Consider the following 27,547-nt stretch of genomic DNA (forward strand, 5'->3'; position numbering starts at 1 on the left):
CCAGTGACTCTTTCATCATTACAGAACAATTCATTTGCGTGTTTCCATCTGTGAAACTCACTACAGGTCCTGACACTATTGCACCAATATTATCAGTGGTGTGACCTCAAACTAAAACCAATTGTAAAAAGCAAATACACTAGGATGGTCGTTTTTATATAGCTTACTCCAACTCATCTCATTCGATTACCCACATTTTCTTTGTGACTGATATTGACTTCTTGTATATTGGTGCTTTTACTTTGTCTAATAATTAATACAATGTATCATTTACAACATACTGTATATATTAGGCCAAATAAAAATATCTCCTCAGGCTGTCAAAATAGATGTTCAACTATACATGCTGCTTGAATTTATAATGCAAATCCTATAGTGCCTCAACACAACTTCTATTTTTAGATTTAATATTCCCATGTTGATGTTTTTTGAATACATACCTGTGTCTTTATACTTTACATTTATAAAAACTTTCTGGGGCAATATTGCTTGTTCATTTTAGTTGTATTATGTGCATGAGGTGTGTGATGACAGTGATCCATTATTAATTGTATATGCTTTTTGTTCTTGATTGAATGTTCTTCCTTGAGGCTCTTTCAGACAGAACGTGAAAACCACACCACGGTGCTCTGAAACCAATTAAGAATTATATTATATAAGAATTGTTAAGCTACGCCACGACAGATTTTTGCTGCTTCAAGCAAAAGGGTGTCGGATTACTCGGCTACTGCTGGGTGCCAATAGGTTCAACACACATTAGTGCGGTTGAACTTCTGGCGCATCGCTCGGTTAATCTGCGCCTGTGCTTTGCTCAAAGCAGCGAAAAAAAATGTAGTGGTGCAGTGCAAACCATTAGGAAATAATGAGCTTCAGAGTGCAGCTCTGTCTGGAAGGGCCTTTACCGTTTTATTATTCTTTTTCAGTGTTTAAAAACCAAATGTTTGGGTATTATTTTTAACAGCAGCCATCAAGCATTATTCAATAGCCAATTTGTCTAAATTTCTTTATTCCGCGACAGTCAATAAATGTGCTGATTCTTTTGATAATCTTTTGGTCTATAAAACATTAGACCACTCAGGAAAACTCCCAGTATTCACTGTGAAGACCAACATAAGCAGCAAATTCTCATATTTAATAACCTCAACCGATCAATTTTTGCTTGAAAACTATAATCAAATGAGTTGCTCTTTACTTGACATTGATATGTAACTAGGTCTGAACTTTTGTCTGTTTCTCTACATTTAAGTTGGTACAAATGAAACTGTCATGATATTATCATTTCCATACCAGTCTTGCCTCATACAATGATGAAACATGACATTGAAACATTTATTGAATAAAAAAAAAAAAATTCATTGTAAAAAAACCAAACTGCATTTGTTTATTTGGGTACATTAGTTCTGATGATTTTGATATCATCAACTGGCCGATCTTGGCCGTTTGTCTCTACCATCCCGATTCGGTTCAGAACTCCCATTCCCTGGCTTACTCTTCCAAAAATGCTGTGCTTCCCATCTAACCACTGGGTGGGACCGAGAGTGAAGAAGAACTGGCTTCCGTTTGTGTCTGGTCCTGCATTGGCCATCGCCAAAATACCAGCACCTAATAACAAACAAATTAAATTAAATTACTTTTTGCTGTTAAAGTCTGATGCATCACAAATAATAAATGCAAGTGATCTGAAACAATAAGTTGGTCCATTTAAATCAGATTTTAAAATAAATAATTTCTTGAGGAAAAACCACTACTTTTGCATAACATTTGACTTTAATAAATGTATTAATTATTATTTGCTTGGGATATACCTTGCTAACTAATTCCTACCTTCATTTTTTTCTTTAAAAAAATAACATCAAGGACTCAGTACGGACACAGATACTAATTAATTATAAAGGGTGCAGGAGCCTTTTCTTTATTTACCAACCTATATTTCCCCTCTTCTACATCTACAACCATTAATTTTGACAACTGTGATTACCTGTGAATTTCAGTTCTGGAACCAGCTCATCTTCAAATTGTTTACCAAAAATGGAGGCACCACCGCGACCTGTCAGAAGAACAAACATCAGTAAAGCACTGATTTATTATCAAGTGAGGGAATGGAAGAAGACAATATTCAAGTATGAACATTTAACTGCAAGTTTCAATTTGTCTTGTGTATATTTCACAACATTTATTCTGCCAAAAGAGATAAAGTTTGGATTATTAATGGATTTTAAAAAGGTAAATATTGTGTAAGAATTGGTATGTAATATATCGACATTTAAAAAAAAGTTAAAAAAGTTAAAAAACTGTTAATAAATGAGACGTGTGGTATGATCCTCACTACACAGAGTCCACTGATAACTGCTTTGGTTGGGTGTTTCTGTTGATTCATTTAAGAATGCAATACATAAAAAAACATCCCCTACAACAATGATTGATTGAAGCATACATTAAAACACAAGGCACACTAAATGTACAGAGGTTTGATTGAGAGACATACTATATACCAAAATATATAACGACATTTGAACATAGCACACATAAGGAACATGGCTGCAGGCCTTTGCTTCCATTCAGCCGCCAGAGCAACAGTGAGGTGGGCAATAAAGTCTGGCTTACAGTTTAAGCTAAATATGTTAGACAGAGCTCTGTCAAGTCTAGTTATTTTAACCTTGTAACACAATTTTTGTATTTCTTTTAAGTTTTACTTTGAAATGAGAAAGGGCCTCCTCTAAACTGTTGCTTTAAAATTGGAGCCACAATAATATGAACAAATATTGTAGTACACAACAATATATGAATAAATATTGTGTGTAGCAAATGATTTACCAGAAGCACTTTATTCTATGGTGTCCATTATTTCCTTGTAAGAACTATGTTATTTAGTACAAATTAAAGTGAACATAGAGAGCATGTTTTTGAGTTTAGTTTATTAACAGTAATTGATTTTTAGAGAAACTTCCTTGGGAGAAGTGCTCCATTTAATTCCAAATTAACCTTCATTATTTATTACTTAAAAACAAAATAAATTATCCATATATTGTAAGTTGAATTGTACGTTTGCCTGTGAATTTCATAATAATAATTGAATATTTTGACCTGTGACCCTAGTGTCAGTTTCCCAAGCCTTGAAAAACAGACCAGACGTATGTCTGGATAATAGTGTATGTGATTAACCCACCTGTTCCTGTAGGGTCTCCTCCCTGCACCATGAAGTCTTTGATTATTCGGTGGAACTTTGTGTTGACGTAGTAGCCTCTTCTGCACAGCTCTGCGAAGTTCTTGCAGGTTTTTGGTGCTTGTCTCCAGTACAGCTCCACAATAATCGTTCCCATCCTGCAACACATGGTCAGTATTAATAGTTAGCCTAGCTAGCTATGTATTGAGCGTCTTTCAACAGCACAGGCAGCATCCTGGCGGGGTGTTAAATATTACCCAATGCTCACTTTTAGTATCTCAAAAGTTAACCTAGCAAGCCCGACGCTTAACTAATGTCACCAAATCGCCAGCGTTATTGGGAGCTAGCTTAGCTGAGTTAACGCTAGCATTCATCTAATGGAAACTTACGTCGTGTCCATAGCCACTGTTTGCGGCTGCCATGTGTCTGCAGGTATCCCTGACATTATCACTCCAAACAGTACCCTTCGATAGACTTTAAACAAACTTGTTTGAATAAAAAAGTACGTGATTTATTAGCCTAGCACAAACTCTCAATTCATTTCTGGGGGGGAGTTTCTTCTTCTGTGGTTGCCGCTCGTTCCTCTGCATCTAAGCGGAAGGAAGTGGGCAACAGTTTGCCGCCCTCTAGTGGACGAAATACGGTAGTTGTTAATGTTGTCGTTGCACATACATTACAATTACAATTCCTTTTTGTTTTGTTTTTTACCATTGTTGAATTAGTCCAGTAGTTCGAATGAAACTAAGTGACCATGTCCTGCCGTTAGCAGCCTCCACTCTCTAGAATGTTTACTGTATTACATTGGCCTCCATAATTAGCTAGTTCCCCTATTTATTAACATAACTCCTTTATTTTTGATTGAGTGTAGACGTAGCAATTGTATTGTGTTATCCCATAATCTCAGTAATCTATCCAACCTAAAAATACACCTACTCCGTCTACATTTCCCCGTGGAGTTCATCTCATGTAGTTCACATTGAAAACTACAGGGGCAGCAACACGCCGGAACAGCGCCAGCGCCAGAAATGTATCAGACAAAGAAGAAAGTCTTCTTTGAAATAACATGTAAATTGCTTGTACACTTGTAGTTACATCGCGTTGATCGCCGTTACCGTTGACAACAAGGTAGAGTCACCTATTTGAGTTTTCTGCACCTTTGTTGTTTGTGCTATTGCATTTGTTTGGTTCTCATGAAGGACGCAGTGTGTTAACAGGATCTTGTTCTTATTTATGTTAAATGTTTAAGTCAGTAACCGCTGACGTCTGCTAGCTAATGTGTGCCGCAACCAAACAAATCAGTTCTGGGAAACGTTGTGTTTGGAGATAACGGTGTGAAAAGTTCATACTCTGCTTGAGGTTTCAGGTCCGACACTTGCAAAAATGACTCTTATTGCCAAACCGGGACATTGTCAGAATGGAGCTCACGTTATATAACCAATATAATCAATAATATCATACAGATGAGAACGTCTAATCCAATTAGGATGATAGGAAACCGTTATATTTCCTAATGCATTTGAAAATAAGCATTTTCAAACTACTCTATTAGCCTTGTTTTTTTCTGACCATCAGTTAAACACTTCAATTGTAATTTAATATTATATACGAGTAAGAAAGCATAACATCTTCACATATGGGAAGCTGGAACTTATGGTCATTTTCGTTTTATGAAATTACAAATAATTAATAGATTATGAATACATAATAGATTATTAATGTAGCTAGCTAATGTTGTTCTTCACCTACGTATTTAATCATTTCAGCTCTCAGTGTGTCTATTTTTTCAAGAATGAATGTTTGTATTAGCTTTAGTTGTTTAATAATGTTGGATGTTGAGACAGTCATTTCAGTTTCCTTCATGATCTTGGTCTCTGGGTTGCAATTAGGTCTCCAGGAAGAGTCATTGTTGGTTAGCTAGCTTGTATGTCTATCTGGCATGCAAGGCGAGGGGACTTTGCTATGGTACACATTCTGTTGTAATCAAAGTATCATTATGACTCCATGCCAGAACCTACATTTGTAGTTATACATTTTGCTGCAGCAACACAGGTTAGTTGTAGCTGCCAGCTTAACGTAGACAGATCTAACCATTTCTACATCCTTACTGCCATGTGATTAATCAGATGAGAAGGTCTAATCCAATTAGGCTGGTAGCATGCTGGTTAGCACTCTTAAGCTTGCAGCTAGGTCAGGATATTTTTGTGAGTAAGCTACAAGGACGAAAGAGAGTAAAAGAGGTGTGCTAGTAGTGACAGAAAAACAGACTTTTAGATAGCATTGAGATTTAATTAGCATTGTTATTTTTTTGTCAGAGGATCGTCAGATCAGATAGTAACAAGTTCATCTTCTTTGTCTCATCTCAAGTTCCTACACCATGTCCATTCTCAAAATCCACGCCCGAGAGATCTTTGATTCTCGTGGAAACCCCACCGTAGAGGTTGACCTTCACACTGACAAAGGTAAGCAACAATATGTATAGTTGTATGGACTCGTGTGGCTGAAGAAATTAAGTAGAATTGAATATGACTTCTAAAATGTATAAAGGTATTGCCCATGTGCCTCAATAACAATATGTATGACATCATATTTAGTGATTGTCATGTCACTACTCATATGTCCTTTCTCTGCAACCATTTACATTTCACAGGCTTGTTTCGGGCAGCTGTACCCAGCGGAGCGTCTACTGGAATCTACGAAGCCTTGGAGCTCAGGGACAATGACAAGTCTCGCTACCTTGGAAAAGGTGTGTATGCTATTTCAGTGTTTACTTTTTAATAAGATTAAATGACAGGTGTGTTTTTTATATTTACCATCACATATAAACAACCTTCATTGCCTTTGCAGTTCAAAGTGGATGCAGTTTCAAGGAAAAATACTATATCTTACACAATTGTCATTTTCTATATCTTTCTGTGTTGTCTCTCTTTCTCTTTGCCAGATGTGAAAGGGTTAGTGAGTTTCCATTGCCCGTCCCTCTCAATTAAAAACTAAGATGTGTCCATTTGATGGTAGAAAAGTTAATGACATGGTCATTTACACAACAACATAACAATTCCTTATTGAATGCTTTTGGCAATCAACCAGATATGATGTGCATGGTGAATTGTCAATAAAGCATGCTCTCACTGCAGAAGTGATGCTAAGCCTGTTGACTGCTTAACTGTAAAATAACTATTTATGGTGTTGTTGAATTAGAGTAATTATGTATGTTTATTAAAAAAAATACTGTTGCATGTGTCTCTGTAAATGTGAAATAAAACTTGCCTGTGTTTCTAAATCTATATTTTTATTATTGGCTTTACACGATTTGCCCATAATGTTGTGAAAGAACAATCACGTTAATATGTCTGTTGCAGGAGTCTCACAGGCTGTAGAACACATCAATTCAACTATTGCACCTGCACTTGTTGGCCAAGTAAGAAGATACTTCTCACTCTCTGTCTGTGTTTTGTTTCCCAAATCTTGTACAAACTAAGTTTTCACTGTTCCCTGTTGTGCTGATTTAAATCGATCCCAAATTGTTTTCTTTGTCCCCCTAGGATGTATCTGTGGTTGAGCAAGAGAAAATTGACCGGATGATGATTGACCTGGACGGCACAGACAACAAATGTAAGTGACAATAACCACACTGTTGTGTTTAATCTAAAACAATGATATGCATTGCACTGCAGTCTTCATAACAATGGACTAAGGCAGATTTCTGGTCAGGGTCTGAAATTAACTTTGTTAGCAGGAAAGCTTCTTTTTTTTGCCACTCAAATTTGTTATCTGCCACGTTTGAAATCAATGCACTAAATTAAGGAGTACAATTCACATTATGGAATCAAATCAATCAAATAAAATGCTGTAATTCAATGTTTGATATATTTCCACAAAATCATTACATACATGATAAAATCCAGTCTACAAAATTACACCGTGGCTTTGAGGGGAAAAACAAACACAAACTAAACTTTTTGGGGACCCTTACTTTTTTGGTCTCGGAGAGTACTATACACATGCATGCGCATATATGAATGTGCCTGCTTCCGTCCAAAAATATAGTATCAACTTCAGTTCAAACAAATATTAAGCCTGGGTCAACAAAGAAAACAAAATTCACCATTATAATGTTTTTAAGCAAGACACGGGGACTGTACCTTCTTGAGGAGCTGCAGTATTTATTCATGGACAAACTGAAACCTACACAGTTCCACTTGACAGCCTTACTGTTAATTTATTCTCCACTCCGATTGCCAGCAGCTCTTCCTTCAGACAACATTTATACAAGTTGATACACTAACAAATGGGTGTGTATGTTTGTGTGCATCTTTTATTTTATTGCTATTAATTAGAATTTGGTGAACTGTCAATCAAAACAGGGAAGGTTCAACAGCCAATACATTTGCTTTCATATAGCAGTGTTGAGCAACTTTCAAATGTGTAGCGCTATCCAGTCATACCCTCATCTTAAGTGTGTTTCTCAGTTGTGAGTTTTCCCTGTTTGCCAAAGTGGCGGATGGACTGCAGTATTTATCCACCACGGCTTAAAATGTACCTGTATTTGGCGGTTGCATTAACAAATATCACATTTGCTCTGATGAATTGAGATCACAAGACCAACTTTACCAATAAATACGTTTTTACTGTTTGGCTCTATAATTGAGACAGTTGTCCTGCTGCGTTATGAAGTATTCCTCCAGTGAAGTGTAATGCATGCGTGCTTGGATCTGAGATGTTTGACTAAAAATGTCTGTGCTGGTTGTAGTAGGAAGAGAAAAAACCTCTTGAATCATTAATAAACACTCAAAACAGATTTCAAATAAGGATTATTGGTTGTTGATATTTTTTTATTCTCAAACAGCCAAATTTGGAGCCAATGCCATCCTGGGTGTTTCTCTGGCTGTTTGCAAAGCTGGTGCAGGAGAGAAAGGTGTCCCCCTGTATCGTCATATTGCTGACCTAGCAGGAAACCCAGAGGTCATCCTGCCTGTGCCGGTGAGGTTCTGTGTGCCCAATTACATGCATACATTTCCTGTTTTTGTTGTTGTTCCACTTTATTCAGTTCCCATTCCAGTTCATCTTGAAGTCACAGCTCTTGTTTCTCTCCCCTCCTCCACCAGGCCTTCAATGTGATCAACGGTGGCTCGCATGCAGGCAACAAGCTTGCCATGCAGGAGTTCATGATCCTGCCCATTGGCGCGAGCACCTTCAAGGAAGCCATGCGTATTGGAGCCGAGGTCTACCACAATCTCAAAAACGTCATCAAGAAGAAATATGGTCAGGATGCCACCAATGTGGGTGATGAAGGGGGCTTTGCTCCAAACATCCTGGAGAACCAGGAAGGTATGTAAGAGGAATGATTTAGTTTGACCTACTGATAAATCTAAGTATCTTAAAACTGCAAAATTAGCACAAAGTTTCCCAAAAAACTACTTTAATCACATTGCTGAAAACCAAATGTGCAGCCAGTAAAAAAAACACTGTAGACAAAAAATAATAATATGCACACGGTTCTACTTACTGTGCAGCTTTTAAGAGAAACCTTTTTGGTGTGTGTTGCTTTTGCCACACAGACCAAAGTTATTGTTGGAGGAAACCGGCTATAAATAGTGGAGACATGGAAACGACAACATCAACGAGCTTTACGACAAAGAAATCTCAATAAGTTGCTTGAACAGTTGCATGGTAATACACTGTTTACCGTGTCACATTTTGCATTTGTTTTTGTGACAAGAAATGTAGTTTGTAGACCAGACATGCCCATCAGGGATTCCTCCCTGTGAAAGATCTTGTAATGTGTGACCCCTGTCTTCAAGTCTTCAACTCTACCGATTACAATACAGCAAGTACAACTAGTGCCATCTGAGGATATTTTGTGAAGATGTTCTCTGGCACACTTTGAGAATGCAGTTGGTGGTGCTGTTGTCATTGGAGTGTGTTCTCTTGAAAGGCATTTCTCATATTTGGTCCACTTGATTTACATACATGGTGGAGCAAATGATTAGACTTTACAAAATAATGCAAAACAAAATCGTTCTGACATAGAATCAACAGTTAAAATGTTTGTTTTGTTGTTGAATTGAATTGTATTTCAGTGTTGAGGGGTTTCTATGGTTCTAGTCAATGTGGAAATAATCATCATCATCATCATCATTCATTGTTTTCGGTGGTGCTCAATGCAAGCGTAAATCATAATAGGTAATATTCTGCAACTCAGATTTTTCACATTAATTGTTTAACTCTGCAGCACTGGAGTTGGTAAAGGAGGCCATCGCCAAAGCAGGATACACAGATGAGGTTGTGATCGGCATGGATGTGGCAGCATCGGAATTCTACAGGGACGGAAAATACGACCTGGACTTCAAGTCTCCTGATGACCCGAGCCGTTACATCACCCCAGACGAGCTGGCTGATCTGTACAAGAGCTTTGTGAAGGATTATCCTGGTAACCTTCAGACATTCCTTATTATTACACATTACACATTATTTACACATTTAGTAGGCGGTGAGCAGTACACACAATATACTAGTAATATATAATATTAATGTCAGCTTCAACATAATCTCATAAGGGGAGAGATCTAGCAGTTCTGTAACTATCTGGGTTAACTTTCTTATCTGTAATCTCCTCATGCTCTTAGAGGGACAAAGCACCTCGTATCACAAGCTCAAGTCCTATGGGTAAAGAGGTGTTTAAAAATGGAAGGAAAGCTGGAAGTCATCTTATTTTTTAAGCACTTAAACCCATTTTTTTCTTGCTAAAATGTAGATTAGATAGATGTGTGCTTTGACTCACAATGCAAGCGCCTGTGAATTTCAACAGGCGCTTCAATTCAATATTTGTCAGAACAATCTTCTTTGTTTGTACAACAATATTCAATGCTCCCATAACGTGATCATGATCCAGTATCTTGATGTGTTTGACCCTAATACGTCTTTCAATACTGCAATGATTTTGTAGGATTAATCATTGGTATTTTACTAAATTTTTACAAAATTAGATTTTTAATAAATATTCATCAGTAATGTGGATGTACTCACTAAGTGGGTGAAGATATAATAATAATAGAACAGTGAGAGCAAACTGTTAAATTCAGAAAATTGTAGTCCCTGTAATGCAGCCTTTTAAACCAGGAAAAGACAACACTTTTGCCATATTATATTATTACCATATCCAACGCCTAGGATATCTAGTCTCGTATCGATACAATATTTATATATTCCCCAGCCATAGGTTAATATTTACAGATGCACATCATCATCAGACACCATGGCCCTAATTATTGTTGTGGCAAAGTTACACAGATGTATTTTTATATACTGGTCAATATTGATATTATTAATAAATTAACGTTTCATAGCATGTTTATACCTCATAAAGAGATTACAATCTAATTTCTCCATGATTCTTTTAAAATGAAAGGATGATTTTGGTTTTGATGAGGTCTTATTTTCATAATTTTGTCCGTCATTCCTATCGGTGGTAATAACGTTGTCTGGGAGGTTAACTGCAGGTGCTGTGCGGGAACACGAGCATCCAGACAATCACACAGGTTTTAAACAAACCCTGAGGTTTGGCAAACACACATAGAAAGCTAAAAATGTAAATGTCCGTCACAGTTTATCAAACAATTTCTTGGAACACACTTGGCCCTGTGTATTGGGGAACTTTCAGTTTGACCTCGAAATAAAATGATTTAATGTAGATAATCTAGTTAAACTGTTGACTTCTTTATGACCCTGATGAATTGTCTGATTGTCTTTCAGTTTAAGCCATATTGATCATCTGTTTCACTATCCAATGAGGAATGTCTGCATATTTCTCGCAGTGGTTTCCATCGAGGATCCCTTCGACCAGGACGACTGGGCAGCCTGGTCCAACTTCACAGGAAGCACAGACCTGCAGGTTGTTGGAGACGATCTCACAGTGACCAACCCTAATCGCATCAGCAGGGCTGTGGAGGAGAAGGCCTGCAACTGCCTGCTGCTTAAAGTCAATCAGATTGGCACAGTTACTGAGTCCATGCAAGCGTAAGTCAGCACACCCAGGTTCAATTTAAATGTAGACTTGATACCATACAATGACCTGTAATGTCTAGAGGTTGAAGCTCCCCCATTTGTCTTCCTCACAGGTGTAAGATGGCTCAGGAGAGCGGCTGGGGTGTGATGGTCAGCCATCGCTCTGGTGAAACTGAAGACACCTTCATAGCTGATTTGGTGGTCGGCTTGTGCACTGGACAGGTACAATCAGATAGTGAAACGGTTTATTGTATAAGTGTGTCTTTTGAAAAAATTATAAATTTGACTTTTATGACAAAAATATCAATTAATCTTCTCTGTCCATAGTCACATTTGAAAATGATTGCCACTATATAAACTACTTTGATAAAAGTTGGAAGAAGCAACACATGTAGTCAAAATCCAATATAAAATGTATGAGACCGGATTCACAATGACTTGGACGAAGTTTAATGGAGACATTGAATCCCTTTGAGTGAAATTTTTGTACACATTTTGTCACTTTCAGATCAAGACTGGGGCGCCCTGTCGTTCTGAGCGTTTGGCCAAATACAATCAGATTCTTAGGTAAGTCTCGTTCTTATACAAAAATAAGGATTTTTTTATCCCATTTGTGCAATTTTTAAAAGTATAAAATGTGATTGTGCATGGTGTTCTTCAATTTTTCAAATAAAATACCCCCAATACCTTTCCGCTTGCCTATAACTACTTACTTGTGCTGTATAACTTAAAAACTACATCAATTATACTGTTATAGTAGTTTTGGTTTGAGCAGTAATCTCAGTTTGTATCATTTCTGATCCATTAAACAGCATTTTGTCTGTACTTAGCTCAAATCTTTGATAGACTTTAAAATGTTAAACTAGTAATGTCATTAAATACAGGGGGAAATACCTACCTGTTGTAAAAGATAAATGCATACATTAAAAAGAGGAAATTAACTTGTAACCTTTCTTGTCTGTAGAATCGAAGAGGAGCTGGGAGACAAGGCTGTTTTTGCTGGAAAAAACTTCAGAAAACCATTGATGTAGTAAATGATGATTATACATATTTACTTTACATAGAAATGGATCCATGCATGCAAATTCATAACAATACTTCAAATAACATTTTAAAGCGATAGCGTAGAGCTAACTGTGAAAGAGTAAGTTATAGAGAGCTTACTATAGTCACTGAATCTGTAACACTCAAATAACTGTATTCTGCCATGTTTTTTTAATGTGTAAAATAGACCTCACAAAAGCTGTAATCACAAAAGCTGCACTTAGAGATAATAAAAAAGTTTTCTCAGTGACAGAATGTATTTGGATTATTTCTCCCATTTTTTATTTCCTTTTGCTGCTTTTGTAGATGTTTGGGTCAAAGGTGATTGACGTCCCACATCTTTTGAGAGAGAGACCGAACCCCAACTAAAATGCAGTGTTATTTAGCTTATTCTTGTGTCAACAGCATATGATATAATATTACATAATTCTTAAGTCTTAAAAACTTTGTGGTAAATCAATCAAAAACTATTTTGTTTTTAAAGCTGCATTTTCCCTCGACTCCAGCACCTGACTCTCTTTTCTATCTCTTACGTGCTTGTGTGCTTCTTTTCAGATGCTCAAAAGTAATTGGACAATTGTCTTACAAATATTTTGATGGCCATGTTGTATGACAAATGAAGCCGATAATAAGGTCTGGAGATGATTCAAAATGTTGAATTTGCATTTGCTAGCTGGCTCCTCAATGGTTGAATGAGCTCCCCAATGACATCAGGACTGTAGAAAATCTCTACATCTTCCGCTGCAATCTAAAAACACATATTTTCCGACTATACCGTAAATACATTTGTTTCGTATTGCACTTTAATAGCACTTACATGGCACATACTTATAGCACTTTGTAGTTTGTCTCTCTTGCAGAAATTGTACTTCTTGATTCTTTTTGTTCTGACATTGTACTCTCATGGTTGAATGCACTTATTGTAAGTTGCTTTGGATAAAAGCATCAGCTAAATTAGATGTAATGTAATGTCCATGGAACTCTCAGCATTAGGACTAAAGAGGTGTCAACTCAAGTGATGGAGGCCATTAAACAAACTACACAAACCTATCAGGCAGATAGCAGAAACATTAGGATTGACCAAATCAACAGTTTGGTGCATTCCTAAAAAGAAGGAATGTTGGCAAGTTCACCAACACCAAAATGCCCGGAAGACCACAGAAGACATGTAAAGAAGACGTAGAAGAATTATTTAGTTGGTGAAGAAAATCCTTCATAACATGAATACTGAGGTCAAGTATACTCTGGAGGAGGGAGGTGTGGCTTTGTCAAAGTCTACAAACAAGAGATGCCTTGATGAGTCTGAATAGAGAAGATTTACAACAAGGTTTACAACCACTGGGAACACTGAAGAACAGGAAGGTCAGATTAGACTTTGCCAGAAAGCCTCTGAATAAGTTTTAGATCACTGTTCTTTGGAAGATGAAACCAATAGTAACTTATACCAGAATGATGGGAAGAGAAAAGTGTAAGAAGGAAAGGAACAGCTCCTGATCCGAAGCAAACCACATCATCTGGTTAACATGGTGGAGGTGGTGCTGTGGCATGGGCTGGTATGGCTGCCAATGGAACTGGGTCACTGGTGATGTCACAGCTGATAGAAGTAGCAGGATGTGTTTGAGGTGTTCAGGGCTTTTATATCTGCTCAGATTCAGCCAAATGCTGCAAAACTGATTGGACGGTGCTTGTCAGTAGAGATGGGTAATGACCCAAAACATACTGTGTAAACAGCCCAAGTGCCTCTCAAGGCAAAGCAATGGAATATTCTTCAATGGCCAAGTCATTCACCTGGTCTCAACCCAAGTGAGCATGCTTTTAGTTTACTTCAGATAAAACAGCAGCACCTGAAGTAGGCTGCAGTAAAGGCCGGCAAAGCATTTCAAGGGCGGAAACTTCGCATTTGGTGATGACGATGCGTGGCAGACTTCAGGCAATCATTGACTGCAAAGGATTTCCCTCCAAGTATTAAACATGATCATTGTATTTACTGTTGTTGTCCAATTACTTCTGAGCCTCTGAAAATGTGGGGTACTGTTTAAAAATGGCTGTAATTCCTAAACAGTTAATGCCATATTATATATGTTATAGATAGATAGATAGATACTTTATTAATCCCCAAGGGGAAATTTCTTGTCATAGTAGCGCCGTACAACTTAAAGATACAAATATAAGATAAAAGATAAAATATATAAAGAAGCAACAGGGATGAAAGATATATACAAATTAAATCAAATTAAAATAAAGTAAAATATAAACGTGTGTATATATAACTATATATATCCACTAAAATAAAGCTGAAAGTCTACACTTCAACCACATGTTGACTGCTTTATTTAAAATGATTTGCAGTCGTGTAAATAGGCAACATTATAAAAATTGTGTCACAGTCCAAATACTTATGACCCTCAGTGCATATGTGTATATATGAATGTGTGCATATGCATATAAATTATGTGTGTATATGTATGTGTGTATATATGTATGTGTGTGCATATGTGTAAATGTATATGTGTATATGCATGTGTATATATATATATGTCTGTGTGTATATATATATATATATATATATATATATATATATATATATATATATATATGTATATATATATGTATATATATATATGTGTATATATATATATATGTGTGTGTATATATATATATATGTGTGTGTATATATATATATATATGTGTGTATATATATATATATATATATATATATATATATATATATATATATATATATATATATATAGTCAGGCTGTAAATACGACAAAAATTAGGGTATAGTATTAGTCAGTGGTTTTCTACAGCTCAGTCTCACATTCACAGAACAGTTTCTGCCGTTGGGAGGTTCATGTCCTCGCTTACATAATAATGTTCAATAACCACAGCAGCAACACAGTATGATATGTTGTTTGATTCATGGAGGCCAGTGTGTGCAGCAGCAGCTGATGAGCAGCCTCCGTGGTTTCTGCTCCTGCTGCTGATCCGCGGCACATGCTCAGTTATGTACACCCAGACAACTTTGAAGGCTTAGCTGTGGCTGTGGCTGCTGAGGTCATTGCACTGGGAAAAAAATAGACTGACTCGCTCCACTACACCGCCTCCATTTTGAATAGCCATGTAATCGGGGATTCGCATAGTTTTTGTGTGTATCGCCCACTGCGCTACGTAGTGTCAACAAGCCACATCCAAACATCCTTCGACATGGACGACCTGTTCAGTCCGCGGAGGTAACTTGATTAACTTACCGTCTGAATGCGTATTTTACTTGTTTAATGTATTTAACACGTCTCCAAGTGCGTTGCGTGGCGTGACTTTGGGAGCCGTTTGTATGAAATAGTCGGAGTGTCAGTGGTCACGAAGTTCGTGCCTGGCTAACAAGCTAGCCACATTACAGCCGAGTGTTTCTGTCTCGATAGCAGCTAGCTTATCTGTCCGCTTTGATGTAGCTTACACTTCTTTCTGCAGCTGTTATTTTTAATAAATGCCAGTAAAGCAGATTAACATGGTGTCCCCCTCCCCTGTTATTCCCTCTGGGCTTGACGTATATTGACATTGGGTCGCTGTCGCTATTTGTGTGTGTGTGTGTCTGTGTGTGTGTGTGTGTGTGTGTGTGTGTGTGTGGTGTTTGTCAACGACGGGTTGTGGATGCTAACGTTGATAGTTATTATTGATTGCATACTTTTGACCAACGGTCCGCCACGAGACTGAGTCAGCCCGCTTCCGTCAACCTGTTAGGCTCTCCAGAGGAGCACACACTGTTCTCGTAATGGTGACCGTAAAAATTAGCAGCTCGTGTATGATTGATTGACAGTCTTTTGCGGTAGCTAGCGTCGGGTTTCATTCATGTGATAAAAGGAAACGTCGCGGGTCACAGCTGAGATTGGTTCCCAGTGATGGAGGGGCGGGATGTTGTTCTGCCGCTGGAATCACTGTGCAGCGCGAGGGAAGCGGCTCTGACAGCCACGTTTTACACATATCGATCATACGTCTGTGTGCACACTCTGCAGCGTTAATCACCTGCTAATGAACAGATATTATGTGGCAGACTGACTTTAAACTGTGTAAACTTAAACCAATGTCAAAACTGGAAGTGGGAAATCATTTTTGATCCATATGATGCACGTATGATTCCTTCTCTTTTTTCCATTTCAGGAGCCTGAACAGCACACAGGGCGAGATAAGAGTTGGGTCGAGTCATCAGGTACACCCTGCTTGAACTGATTTGCGTCACACTTGATTAAAATCCAGTTTTGAAATACCCAAAAGTCAAATGTAATGTTTGTTTGGGTGGTAAATATATATATATTTTGAAACCCTCAGCACTTTAAGGAAGACTATGTTAAAGAAGTATGTGTACCTGATGAGTGTTGTAGTGGCCTATACTACTAATTTATGTAACTGGTCAGACCTGCCTGTTCCGTGTGAAACCGATTCTCTTACAAAACAGAAGCAAAATCCATTTGATTATAATAAAATACTTTACCCAGTAATGGCATTCATTACCCAGTGCAATAGTGAACATTATTGACTCCTAAGTGGCATTCAGTTGCAGTTCTTGAGGTGGTCTAATAAGTGTTTGCTGCTTTCACTGCAGGCCAAACTTCCAGAGATGCAGCTGCGGTCTGCTCCTGGTTTACAGACTCAGACAGAGAGTGAGGAGCTGATGTGGACGCCTGGGGTCAATGACTGTGACCTTCTCATGTACCTCAGAGCTGCCAGGTCAGTGTTTGTACTGTACTGCTTAAAATTACTGTTACGTAGGTTTGTCAATCTGTAGTCGTGTATAAAGTCTAGCAGCTTTTCAAAAGAAATTTACGATAAACTCCGACAATTAACCTGCAGCCACATATTTACTGAACAACAAGATTCAGATTATATTTAATGCTTTACTGGATTGCCCTCACTATGTAACTATAAGCAAATATCCCTTAGTGATATATCAAACTATTATAGTAGATACATTGGGGCATTGTAGTAATAACAATATCAAGTGTTGACAGGGTAATTGGAATTGCACACTCAATATTTATTTTGCCTTTTTTTTTTTTAAGGAGCATGGCAGCGTTTGCAGGGATGTGTGATGGTGGATCCACAGAGGACGGATGTTTAGCAGCCTCTCGTGATGACACCACACTCAACGCACTCAACATGGTTCGGAGCACAACTTGAATTATATTCATCAGTATCCAGTAAAGTCCTAAAACAAAAATGTTGCCTCGCAGATTAACAAACTTCTTTGTTTTTCTCAATTATAGCTACATGCAAGTCATTATGATGCAGCAAAAGCTCTCCAGCGTCTCGTTAAGAAGCCTCTGCCGAAGCTTATTGAGAAATGCTGGTCGGAGGATGATGTGGTGAGACACCTTTAGCTAGTAATACTGCACCGAAGGTCAGTCACTGTTAGTCCTTTACAGTGTTTGTGCAGGCAAACACAATCCTCTGTGATTAAAAAGGATGCAAACTGTTTATGTATTTTAATTTTGCTTAGCATATTGAAAGGTGCAGTGAGTGTAAAATATAGTTATCTGATCAGAAGTTGGCAGTACTCATCTTTGTTTACTAAAATTTGACACGAGCCTTTTAACCGCTACTTTAGTTTTAAATGGCAAATCAGTCTTGTAGTACTTTTTTTAAGAAAAGCTTCTATACATCACAAGATTAACATGATCTATTGTTTCCTGGAGCCTTTTGACAAGCAACTGTATATCATTTAATCTTATACACTACCCTTCCTCATTTCTCCTCCAGAAACGCTTCATCAAAGGTCTGAGACAGTATGGAAAGAATTTCTTTCGGATCCGGAAGGACTTTCTGCCCACCAAAAAGACTGTAATTTAACATGTTTTTAACGTACAGAACAATTTGCAACGCATGCTGAGATTTTATGATTTTTTAATAGAAACATGACTTGGTTTGTTCCTAAAAGTCCTGTGTTCTCATCAGGGCGAGCTGATCACCTTCTATTACCACTGGAAGAAAACTCCCGAGGCTGCAGGCACAAGAGCTTATCGGCAGCAACGGCGGCAGCCGTCCTCTCGCAAAGCAAAGACTCGCTCTGCTGCAGTTCCCGTCACCCCGTCGCGAAATTATTCAGGTGAGCACCAAGTGTTCCTCAGAAATGTGTGGCCATTTTTTTCATTCATGCAGATGTTCATATTTCATACAAAGTGTACATATATAATATATCATATGAGCTGGACGTCTTCTCTGAACCTGAACTTTTCCTTTGCAGTGGATGCGAGTTCTGCCAGTGAGGATGATCTTGATAGTGAAGACAGTGAACAGGACATCAAGAGCTGCAGCCACTGTGGCACAACAAGTGAGGGCTTGTGTTTATTTGAGATTCATCAGATTTGGCTCAGTATGTTTTGAAATACTTATGTAAAATACTTTTTAGTATTTTGAAAAATACCTGATAAAGCTTTAAAATGTTTGGCAAACAAGTTTTTTAATTTTTTATTCAGGTTCGAAGGATTGGCACCAGGGGCGAAGAGACAACCCATTGCTCTGCACAACTTGTCGCACATACGAAAATAAACATGGATGTTTGCCGCCAGCTTCAAAATGCGCAGGCGCCCCATTCATGTTTAAACCTGTTAAAGAGGAAGAAGAGGTGAACAGCAAGCATGGCATGAGGACACGGAGGAGCAGAGCACCTGTAAGCCTGAGGCTGGCAGATCAATCACACAGTTGGCTTTAGTTCTAGTAAAAATGTCTGTGCTAATGCAATTTTGCCGTTAAGATGTCATTATGATGAACAACAGATTTCACACCCTTATTGAATCTGTCAAAAAAAAATTAACTTTGACTTTTTAGCTAGGAACATATCTTATACATTAGTGCAGTCATTCCCAAACACTGTGTCGGGACCCACAAGTGGGTCACATGAGATTTGATTAGGGTCTGTAATAAATTGGCAGAATTTATTCCAGTCTTTTTTTTATTTTTATATCTGCAGTACATTTTTTAAAGTTTGCATTCTAAAAATTGTAATCAAAATGTCTGGTTTGCTTTTTCAATACAATATAAGGTGATGTGGGATTGGTAGTAAAAATGGTCAGGATAGTGGATTCACGCACAAATTCGCTCTTCTCATAATTTATAGATTCGGCCTATTGTGAAATTTAAAAAGTGAGTCCCCAGAAAAAAGTTTTGGTTACACCGCTTTAGGGGATTTATGTCTTTCTTACATGTGTTTTAACAATATTAACTACTGAATATTATTTTATAGCAGCTGTCATCTTTAAGAAGTGGCCACAGGAGGCTCACAGGTTCCCCCACCAGTGAGGATCACCAGTCAAGTAGCCTGCCCTCCCCGAGTGTGACAACCTCCAATTCTTTGAGATCGCCTTCCACGGATATTAAGAATGAATCCAGCAAGAAGACGAACAAGGTAAACATAATCTACATTTCACTTGATTGGCGTCTGGCTATCTCACCAGACCAGCAGGGTTCTTCAAAGAATTCAGCCATTGAGTTGATGAAAGTTTAGTTAGTCCCAACCTATATGTAACTAAAACCATACATGTACATTATATGTAATAAAAACAATGTGTCCCTTGAGAATACATGTAATATTGCTGCAGCCATGGAGGCCTGACCTTCACTTAATGAGGTGTTGTGTCAATCATCGTCATTATTTTCTGTCAGTAATTAACACCACTGTGTAAATGTCATGCTGTGTCCACAGAAGATAAAAGAGGAGGTAACGTCACCAAAGACAACAAAACGCGTACGGGAGAGTCCTGTTCCGGAGCCTGACGAGGCTGAGAAAGTCGCACCTAAAAGGCCGAAGACACGGGTGAGGAAAAACGTATTTTTGCAGATGGGACTAGGCTGCCACATTTATATTGACTTTAAGTTTCCTTCAAAATGTATCATTTTAAATTATGCAAAAGGATCGCGGTCAGCTCGAATAATAACATAACGGTGTCAAAACGTTATCTGAGTACATAGTAGACCTGCCAAACTCTATGTATTTTACGTGTTTGTATACCACCATAAAATGTTTAAATAATGTATTTGTTTGTTCCTCCAGGATCCACGGAGCTCTCGGTCAGATGGAGAGGCCGAAGTCGAGGAGGAAAGCTCTTCAGAAAGCCGCAGTGACACCAAAGATATCGATCAGGACAACCGCAGCTCCTCTCCTAGCATTCCCAGCCCTCAACAGGGCAACGAGAGCGACTCTGACTCCTCTGCCCAGCCGAACGGTGTCCCATCAGAGCCTGTTGCTCCTGCTACTGTATTGGCCGACACGCCAATCTCACAGGCCCTCCCCTCTCAGGGCCCATCACCCATTACTCCTCCGCCAATGCAAATCAACCCCCCTGCTGATCCTGTTCAGAGCCCACCTCCTTCTCCAGACCCCCGTCAGTCAGCTACCACAGCGGGCCAAAACAGCCGACCACCACCCACTTCTCACTCTCTTTCTGGTTCTTCATCTCTTCCATTAGCACTGGGTCAGGACTCTCCTCTTTCTACAGCATTTCAACTCCCACCTGTTCTCACCTCTGCACAGCCTCTGCAGCCTCATGGCCCGCCACCTCAGGCCCCCCAGCGACCCACACCCTTCTTTAGGGAGTCTCAGCTCCCCCAGCCTCCTCTATCTGGCCCACAAGTCAAGCCTCCTCCCACCACTCCAATTCCACCTTCACACAAACAAATGCCACACCAGTCTTCTACACCTTTCCCTCAGATGCCCTCTAATCTCCCCCCTCCCCCTGCTTTAAAGCCACTCAATATTTTGCCCAACCAGCATCCTCCGGGTGCTCCCCCTCCACCTCTTCAGCTTATGCCACAGCCTTTGCCAATGCAGTCACTCCCTACCCAACTTCCAGTGATCTCTCAGGTGCAGACCCACCCTGGAAAAAGCATGACTTCCTCTCATCCACCTGCTGCAGTCTCCCACCCTCTCACTTCTGTAACATCCTCTGCTATTGGCCCTGTACCGAGCCTCCAGCCATCATTCCCGCCTCTTCCTCTGAGACCTTCAGCGAGCACCATGGCTGGAGGATGCCAAATTCAAATTAAAGAAGAGCCACTGGATGAGATGGAAGAGGCTGAGAGCTCACCGTCTCCACCTCGGAGTCCCTCGCCGGAGCCCACCATAGTCAACGTGGCAAGCCATGCCAGCCAGTCTGCACGGTACGTCCAAAGACATTCTTTCTTAGGAGAATCACAAAAACAATCCCAGAAAATGTGAAGGTGTTTTCGATCCTGTGTATTGTTGTGAAAGCAGATATGACTTAATTTACTTGTATTATCGAGGATCCAATTCAAAGAAAACGTTTACCAATCCTACCACTTATGAAAACATTTTATTACAATATGGAAAGCAACATTAGTGATCAGACATTTCAAACAAATCCCTTAGTTTCAATCTGTAATAACAGAATTATTTTTTGCCACTTGGGGTCAGTGAGACTGACATTATTGCTTAATACGTGGATATGGGGAACTTGCTAGCAGACAGTTGTCTATTTACACATCCAACAGATTAAGAGCAACAATAGTTTACATTGGGAGTTACTGTGATACATATACATCCAATATTTGCTCTTTTTTTAGCTCTGGTTTGGACTCCACCACCTAATGAGAAAAATGTTGTACACTATATTTACCAGCTGTTCCCTAACTTTGTGTTGAATTGGGCTTTTGAGTAATTTTTGCTGAACCCAGTGTATTAGTCATACTAAAAAGAATGCGCATCTTATATTTCTTTCAGGTTTATCAAACATCTGGATCGCGGTTACAACTCTTGTGGCAGAACGGACCTGTTCTTCACTCCTCTTTCGTCCTCCAAGCTGGCCAAGAAAAGGGAGGAGGCTGTTGAAAAGTCCAGGAGAGAGGCTGAGCTCAGTGCTCGACAAGAACGCGAAAGGGAGAAAGACAGAGAGAGAGAGAGAGAAAGGGAGGCAGACAGAAATGCTGTGAGTCCATTCATTACTTTTTTAAAACATCATCTCTGTCATAAACATGTTTGAGTTGTCTCACACTGTCTTTACTTACAGAGAGCCTCCAGCTCCTCCCACGACAGCCGTATGAGTGATGTTCAGATGACGGTTCAGTGCCACGGACGCTCCTTTGAGCAGCCGCCTACCACTGTAGCCGCGGTGCCCCCCTACATTGGCCCTGATACACCAGCTCTGCGCACCCTAAGTGAATACGCCCGACCCCATGTCATGTCGCCCAACAACCGCAACCATCCTTTCTACGCTTCACTGAACCCCGGGGACCCCATGCTGGCCTACCACATGCCTGGTCTGTACAGCGCTGAGCCCAGCCTCAGAGAGCGCGAGCTCAGGAACCTGCGAGAGAGGGAGCTCCGAGAGAGGATGAAGCCTGGCTTTGAGGTCAAGCCCCCAGACATGGAAACTTTACACCCCTCCGCCAACCCCATGGAGCACTTTGCCCGACACGGGGCGATCGGCCTGCCTCACATACCTGGGCCTCCCCACCACTTTGCAACCTTCCATCCTGGGCTGAACCAAGTGGAGCGGGAGAGGATGATGATGGTGGGACCTCAGCTGCGCCAGGAGCTGAGTTACGCAGAGCGACTCACTGCAGAGCGGCTTCACGCAGAGAGGATGGCATCTGTGGCTTCAGACCCTGCTGCCAGGCTGCAGATGCTCAATGTGACGCCGCACCATCACCAGCACTCTCATATTCACTCCCACCTCCACCTGCACCAACAGGATCCCCTTGGTCAAGGTGAGTTTTGATGAATTCAGAAGTTAATTAGTCAGTATTCATATATCTGCTGATGAAAAGTTGATCTGCATTTACCAAATGATTTATTTCTTCATCCAGGTTTAAGCCCTCATCCTCTAGGGGACCCCATGGCACCAGGACCACGTATGGCCCGGTTCCCCTTCCCTGGTGGCCCAATCCACAACCAATTACTCAGCGATCTTCCTCATGATCATGAGATGCTGCGCCACCCACTGTTTGGTTCGTAATCTCAACTCGCAGCCTACAACTTGAGTATTGTTTGGAGTCAAGCGCCTCCAATTTAGCCTTTCTGTATCTGTGTTGTCCGTAGGAGGTGCATATCCAAGAGAGCTACAGGGGCATATTCCTCAGATGTCTGCTGCTCACCAGCTCCAGGCCATGCATGCTCAGTCTGCAGAGCTGCAGAGGATGGCTATGGAGCAGCAGTGGCTGCATGCGCATCACATGCATGGAGGTGCTCTACCCAGTCAGGAAGATTATTACAGGTGAGAATTATCTAGTGTACAGGCTGAAACAATTATATTAGGAATACCAGAATCTAAAGATTTTTTCTCATTGAATAAAAGCATCACATAAAATACTTTAGTGTGCAGTGGTTGTTGTCATTGCCATTAACTAGACTATATAGACACAATTCTGGACATCATTCCACATTGCTCAGTTAAAGTCATGTAAAATGTCTTTTTTTGTTTCTTTGTTTCTGTTCTCTAAAGCCGTCTGAAGAAAGAAGGTGACAAACCATCTTGAGTGCCAGGTGGTGCATGCCCAGAAACCCAACACTTCATGCCCAATAGAATACTGTGTACTTTCTAAGACGTTAAGAGAATATGTGTGTGTGTCTTTTCTTTTGTTTTAATATATTTTAGAAAAATCTTTGTGGATCTTTATGTGCATTCCTTGTTCAGCACTTAATGAGACCGTCAAAGTCCGTCTGAGATTTTCATATCACATAAGACTTTAAACTAGTTTTATTATCAAACTAACAAACAATCTCACACATTCATGTGAGATTTAAAATGACAGATTTACAAAAGGTTAAACTGTTTCATATGCAGTGATATGAATTTGCTAAAATATAGCTCTTATAACGGATATGAAAACAGGCTGACTTTGGTCCTAAGTTTAAATATCTATCTATGATTTCTAAATGATTTCCTTGTACAGAATAACATTTAAATCTGTGTCTGGATGATTGTAACGACCTAGCATGACTCAACCTTAATTTTTCACCAAACTAGAGTAGCAAGTTGCATTGTGGTGTTTAGACTTTGAAAGCATAGTAGAGGTTGGTTTTACTCTTAAATCTGCTAAATATTTGTCTAAATCCTAAAGTTTTATATATCAAGATATCTTTTCACAGTATAACCGAAGCTTTTATTCGCTCATTTTTGAGATTGTAAATATTACATGTTCACAATATTCTATATGAACAAGTACTATTGATATAGCAGTAGACGTGAACACTTGACCCTCAATTCAGCACGATAGCAGTAAATCATAAGCTAAAACAGTATATAGTATTATAAGGCGATAATTATTAATTGGACCATAATCTGTTGCTACAGACAGAATGTTTTATTAGAATAATGTATTTACATCGTTTTAATAAGAATAAATGAATTGGAGAGACACTAAATCTTGAGCATTTTAATGGATTTTTAAAAGAACGGCCTTCAAATTCAATATTTATGTGACATAATATGAAAGTGTATCCATTGCATATTTATTTCAATAAATATTTCTGCAATGACACCTTATTCTCTTTGCACTTGGAGTTCCTCTGAAACAACAGCCTGTGGTATTACCAATTTATTAGGTACACCTTGCTAAAACTAATGTCGTCCAATGGTATATTTTACCCTCAAGGAAGTTCTAATCCGCTTTAGAGAGATGGTGATTTAATTGTATGGTCATGTTGGATATAGTTTCTTGTGCTGTTGAACCAAATTGCATTGTACTGACAGGGGTTTCCGTTATTTTGTCCACCCCGTTAATATCAATAAGGGCTACATAACAGGAACACCTATCTGTGTAATATGTTTTGAACTATATTAATTTTAGCTAGGTGTACTAAATAAACTGGCAAAAGCATGTGTGTATATACTGTGTGAAAATTACAGTATAGGTTCATGTTAGCGCTGTTTCTTCCTGCACAACATCAACTTGGTTAGAGAAGAGTGTGATGTATTCATGACTTTATTGCATTAAATTACTAATTGCACACAATCTGTCATATGCTGTATGTTAAATCATGTGTACCCAGCCTAGATAGATAAAGAAGAGAAGTCTTTTGACAACAATAATTCTCACAAAATGTGAAAGCCATAGCAGCAGATCATTTACGGGTAATACATAAAAGCATTTGAGACAGCAACACCTAACGGATATGTCAATTTTATTTTGCTGATTATGTATAAAGGCAAATAAATTTGCTGTTCTTCAAGCTTACATTTTACTGCTCTTAACTCGTGCAGCCTGTGATGGCAGGTCACAAATGGACATAGCTTTGCGTTAGCAGGGCTCGAAGCCCAAAAAGTTAGGCAACCACTTGGACGATGCTTACCCATAAAGCACAGCTCATGTTACTCACCTGCTGAACCCTTTCTTACAACGTACATACCAATTAGACCAATATCTTTCGACAAAACAACTTTCCGAAGGTTTCATCCTCTTTCATGCTCTACCGAGACGTGGCACAAACACTTTGCATCTGCTGAAAAACTACCAGCTGCTTAGCTTGATGACATACAAAGCCATGACATTCACAAACGGCACGTGTCAAAAAAGTATGAGCTTATGTGCTTACATAATGGTCCACATCAACATCAGTTTACCCAGAACTGATCAAAGTTATTAAAAGTTTTAAATGTTTAAAGAATAAGGTTGGTGATAAGTTATATTTTTCTTATTGTCAACAAATCCAATGAAAAGAGCAAAACCATCTAGTGTTAGTCCGTCCCTCAATACTTTCCAACTTATTTATCTTGTCTGTGGCCAATGTGTTCCTATTATGTCTCGTATATACAATATACTGATTCAGTTAAAAAAGATATAAAGAAAGCTAAACAATTTTCTTAATCAACTCGGCACTGTAGTTTTGTGCAAATGTAACCTAACAGAAGTGACGTGTACATTTGACCGATTCTGAAAACATGCATTTCAACATTTAAAAACTGAATGTACATGTATCTATATTTTTTTCTTTTACATTTTAGTTTAGTTTTAGTTTTCCAATCCTTATTATTTACTCTGTAATTATATTGATTGTTAAGCCCCCCCATCTTTGAATAATAAATAAAAAAACTATAATCTTGAAATAATAACTTTGTTGGGAATTAAGTTCACAACCTGGATTTGTTAGGTGTATATACGACTGACCACAGCGTCCATATACATTGTAATGGAGTGTATTTAGACAACAATGGAGGTCTTAAGAGGAATAAACTACATATATAGGCTTTGGTTACACAGACAATACTAGATATTAAGATCAATTCATTTTTGGTTTGTCTCTTGGAAGAACAATAAGAAACAGAATATCACCTGATTTCTACTTCCTTTAACTAAAACTAGCTTCAGACTGAAAATAACTTAAAACACAAGTTTGCTAACGTCTACTGTTACATGCTGTATTGGAAACCAATGCATACGCTGAGGCAGTAGAAGTATTACTGCAACAAGGGTCGCCTTAAGAGGGAATCTTCTTCTTCACATACTTCCGCAGGTACTGGATGGCCGACAGCGCACTCACATTTGCTAGCAGAGCTAAACAGGATTTCAATGAAAGGTCAATTTGAAGAATTGGATGTCAATTCACCAAGTTATACAGTACTCTGCATGTTCAATACCTAAGGCCCCTGGGGACATGGTTTCAAATTTTAGTTTTTCTCTGTAACATCTCTTTAACTAATTCTTAGTTATTTAGTGTTTAACACTCAAAAACTCAGCCAAAAACAACATATGTCATCAGATGTTAATTCTAGTGTTACTGAACTGATTGGTGCACAGAAATATGTGACATCACCTTCCAGGAAGAAGCTAATTGAGGAAGATGTTTTCAGGGGTCTTTAATGTTTGTATTCTAGACAGTAGGTTTGAGTTAAACTAGTAGATTTGTGACTGTAAAACCAGACTTATCATTGCAAGGAGTTTCATACCTGCTTTCCAGGCATCAGCAGCTTCTGGATCAGAAGATTTTAACACCCAGGAGGCAAAAGCAATGCAGACCAAACACATATCTGACTGCTTCAGTGTGGAGAAGATGCCCTCTTGTCCTGTAAGAGACCATTTATTACATTTTTCCTTCGAGTATTTGTTGTTGTTTACATCCAGTTTGAGTGTATGAGAGAGCTCCGACTTACTCTGCTGTACTGCCAGCTCTCTAAACAACTCAGAAGGAGCTCTTCTCTCAGTGAGCGCTGCAATTGGTGGATCAGAAGTCTTGATGGTGATCTCCTCGGCCTCAACTGGAAACACACAGGCGCCAGATCTCCTGCACCAGATGCTACCTTTGTCCGGGAAGCGAATCTTCCTCATTAAACTTTTCCAACAGTGGAATCCATGTGGGACTGCTGCCCCACAATCACTGCCCTGGATGAAAGC

The 27,547-nt window shown here is 39.0% G+C and overlaps 4 protein-coding genes across 5 annotated transcripts; 2 read left to right on the forward strand and 2 right to left on the reverse strand.

Moving 5' to 3' along the window:
• Positions 1 to 386: 386 nt before the first annotated feature.
• Positions 387 to 3,716, reverse strand: ppil1 (peptidylprolyl isomerase (cyclophilin)-like 1). The gene is made up of 4 exons (XM_079218278.1): positions 3,553 to 3,716; positions 3,167 to 3,321; positions 1,979 to 2,047; positions 387 to 1,602 (listed from the first exon to the last, which is right to left on the reverse strand). The coding sequence occupies exons 1-4, from the start codon at positions 3,606 to 3,608 to the stop codon at positions 1,382 to 1,384; spliced, it is 501 nt and encodes a 166-aa protein (XP_079074404.1). The 5' UTR covers positions 3,609 to 3,716; the 3' UTR covers positions 387 to 1,381.
• Positions 3,717 to 5,537: 1,821 nt separating this feature from the next.
• Positions 5,538 to 12,421, forward strand: eno1b (enolase 1b, (alpha); the record flags this gene model as incomplete). 2 transcript variants are annotated; one of them, XM_079218660.1, is made up of 11 exons in its annotated part: positions 5,538 to 5,622; positions 5,811 to 5,906; positions 6,520 to 6,578; positions 6,703 to 6,772; positions 8,007 to 8,140; positions 8,266 to 8,488; positions 9,393 to 9,590; positions 10,975 to 11,176; positions 11,278 to 11,386; positions 11,673 to 11,731; positions 12,129 to 12,421. In XM_079218660.1, 11 exons carry the CDS (start codon positions 5,538 to 5,540, stop codon positions 12,193 to 12,195), a joined length of 1,302 nt encoding a protein of 433 aa, XP_079074786.1. In that variant the 3' UTR covers positions 12,196 to 12,421. The 2 variants fall into 2 exon arrangements, with proteins under 2 accessions (XP_079074786.1, XP_079074787.1); XM_079218661.1 differs by lacking the exons at positions 6,520 to 6,578; positions 6,703 to 6,772.
• A 2,979-nt stretch (positions 12,422 to 15,400) lies between these two features.
• On the forward strand, positions 15,401 to 24,668 carry rereb (arginine-glutamic acid dipeptide (RE) repeats b). Its single transcript, XM_079217852.1, has 17 exons — positions 15,401 to 15,441; positions 16,367 to 16,415; positions 16,809 to 16,933; positions 17,266 to 17,365; positions 17,470 to 17,568; positions 17,963 to 18,043; positions 18,158 to 18,308; positions 18,447 to 18,533; positions 18,679 to 18,872; positions 19,446 to 19,607; positions 19,905 to 20,015; positions 20,253 to 21,358; positions 21,939 to 22,143; positions 22,225 to 22,924; positions 23,024 to 23,164; positions 23,256 to 23,430; positions 23,659 to 24,668. Exons 1-17 carry the CDS (start codon positions 15,416 to 15,418, stop codon positions 23,690 to 23,692), a joined length of 3,546 nt encoding a protein of 1,181 aa, XP_079073978.1. The 5' UTR covers positions 15,401 to 15,415; the 3' UTR covers positions 23,693 to 24,668.
• A 146-nt stretch (positions 24,669 to 24,814) lies between these two features.
• Positions 24,815 to 27,537, reverse strand: perm1b (PPARGC1 and ESRR induced regulator, muscle 1b). The gene is made up of 3 exons (XM_079217853.1): positions 27,307 to 27,537; positions 27,103 to 27,219; positions 24,815 to 26,710 (listed from the first exon to the last, which is right to left on the reverse strand). The coding sequence occupies exons 1-3, from the start codon at positions 27,479 to 27,481 to the stop codon at positions 26,634 to 26,636; spliced, it is 369 nt and encodes a 122-aa protein (XP_079073979.1). The 5' UTR covers positions 27,482 to 27,537; the 3' UTR covers positions 24,815 to 26,633.
• Between the last annotated feature and the right edge of the window lie 10 nt (positions 27,538 to 27,547).

Source organism: Taurulus bubalis, assembly GCF_910589615.1.
Source record: "Taurulus bubalis genome assembly, chromosome: 5".
NCBI classification, from domain to species: domain Eukaryota; kingdom Metazoa; phylum Chordata; class Actinopteri; order Perciformes; family Cottidae; genus Taurulus; species Taurulus bubalis.

Coding starts and splice junctions, on each gene's coding strand:
- rereb (XM_079217852.1), top strand. CDS start 15,416: ATGGACGACCTGTTCAGTCCGCGGAG. Junction 16,934..17,265: donor ATGTACCTCAGAGCTGCCAG/GTCAGTGTTTGT, acceptor TTTTTTTTTAAG/GAGCATGGCAGCGTTTGCAG. Junction 18,873..19,445: donor CACGGAGGAGCAGAGCACCT/GTAAGCCTGAGG, acceptor ATTATTTTATAG/CAGCTGTCATCTTTAAGAAG.
- perm1b (XM_079217853.1), bottom strand. CDS start 27,481: ATGAGGAAGATTCGCTTCCCGGACAAAGGTAGCATCTGGTGCAGGAGA. Junction 27,220..27,306: donor AGAGCTGGCAGTACAGCAGA/GTAAGTCGGAGC, acceptor GGTCTCTTACAG/GACAAGAGGGCATCTTCTCC. Junction 26,711..27,102: donor TGCTGATGCCTGGAAAGCAG/GTATGAAACTCC, acceptor AATCCTGTTTAG/CTCTGCTAGCAAATGTGAGT.
- ppil1 (XM_079218278.1), bottom strand. CDS start 3,608: ATGTCAGGGATACCTGCAGACACATGGCAGCCGCAAACAGTGGCTATG. Junction 3,322..3,552: donor ACAGTGGCTATGGACACGAC/GTAAGTTTCCAT, acceptor CATGTGTTGCAG/GATGGGAACGATTATTGTGG. Junction 2,048..3,166: donor AGGAGACCCTACAGGAACAG/GTGGGTTAATCA, acceptor TTCTTCTGACAG/GTCGCGGTGGTGCCTCCATT.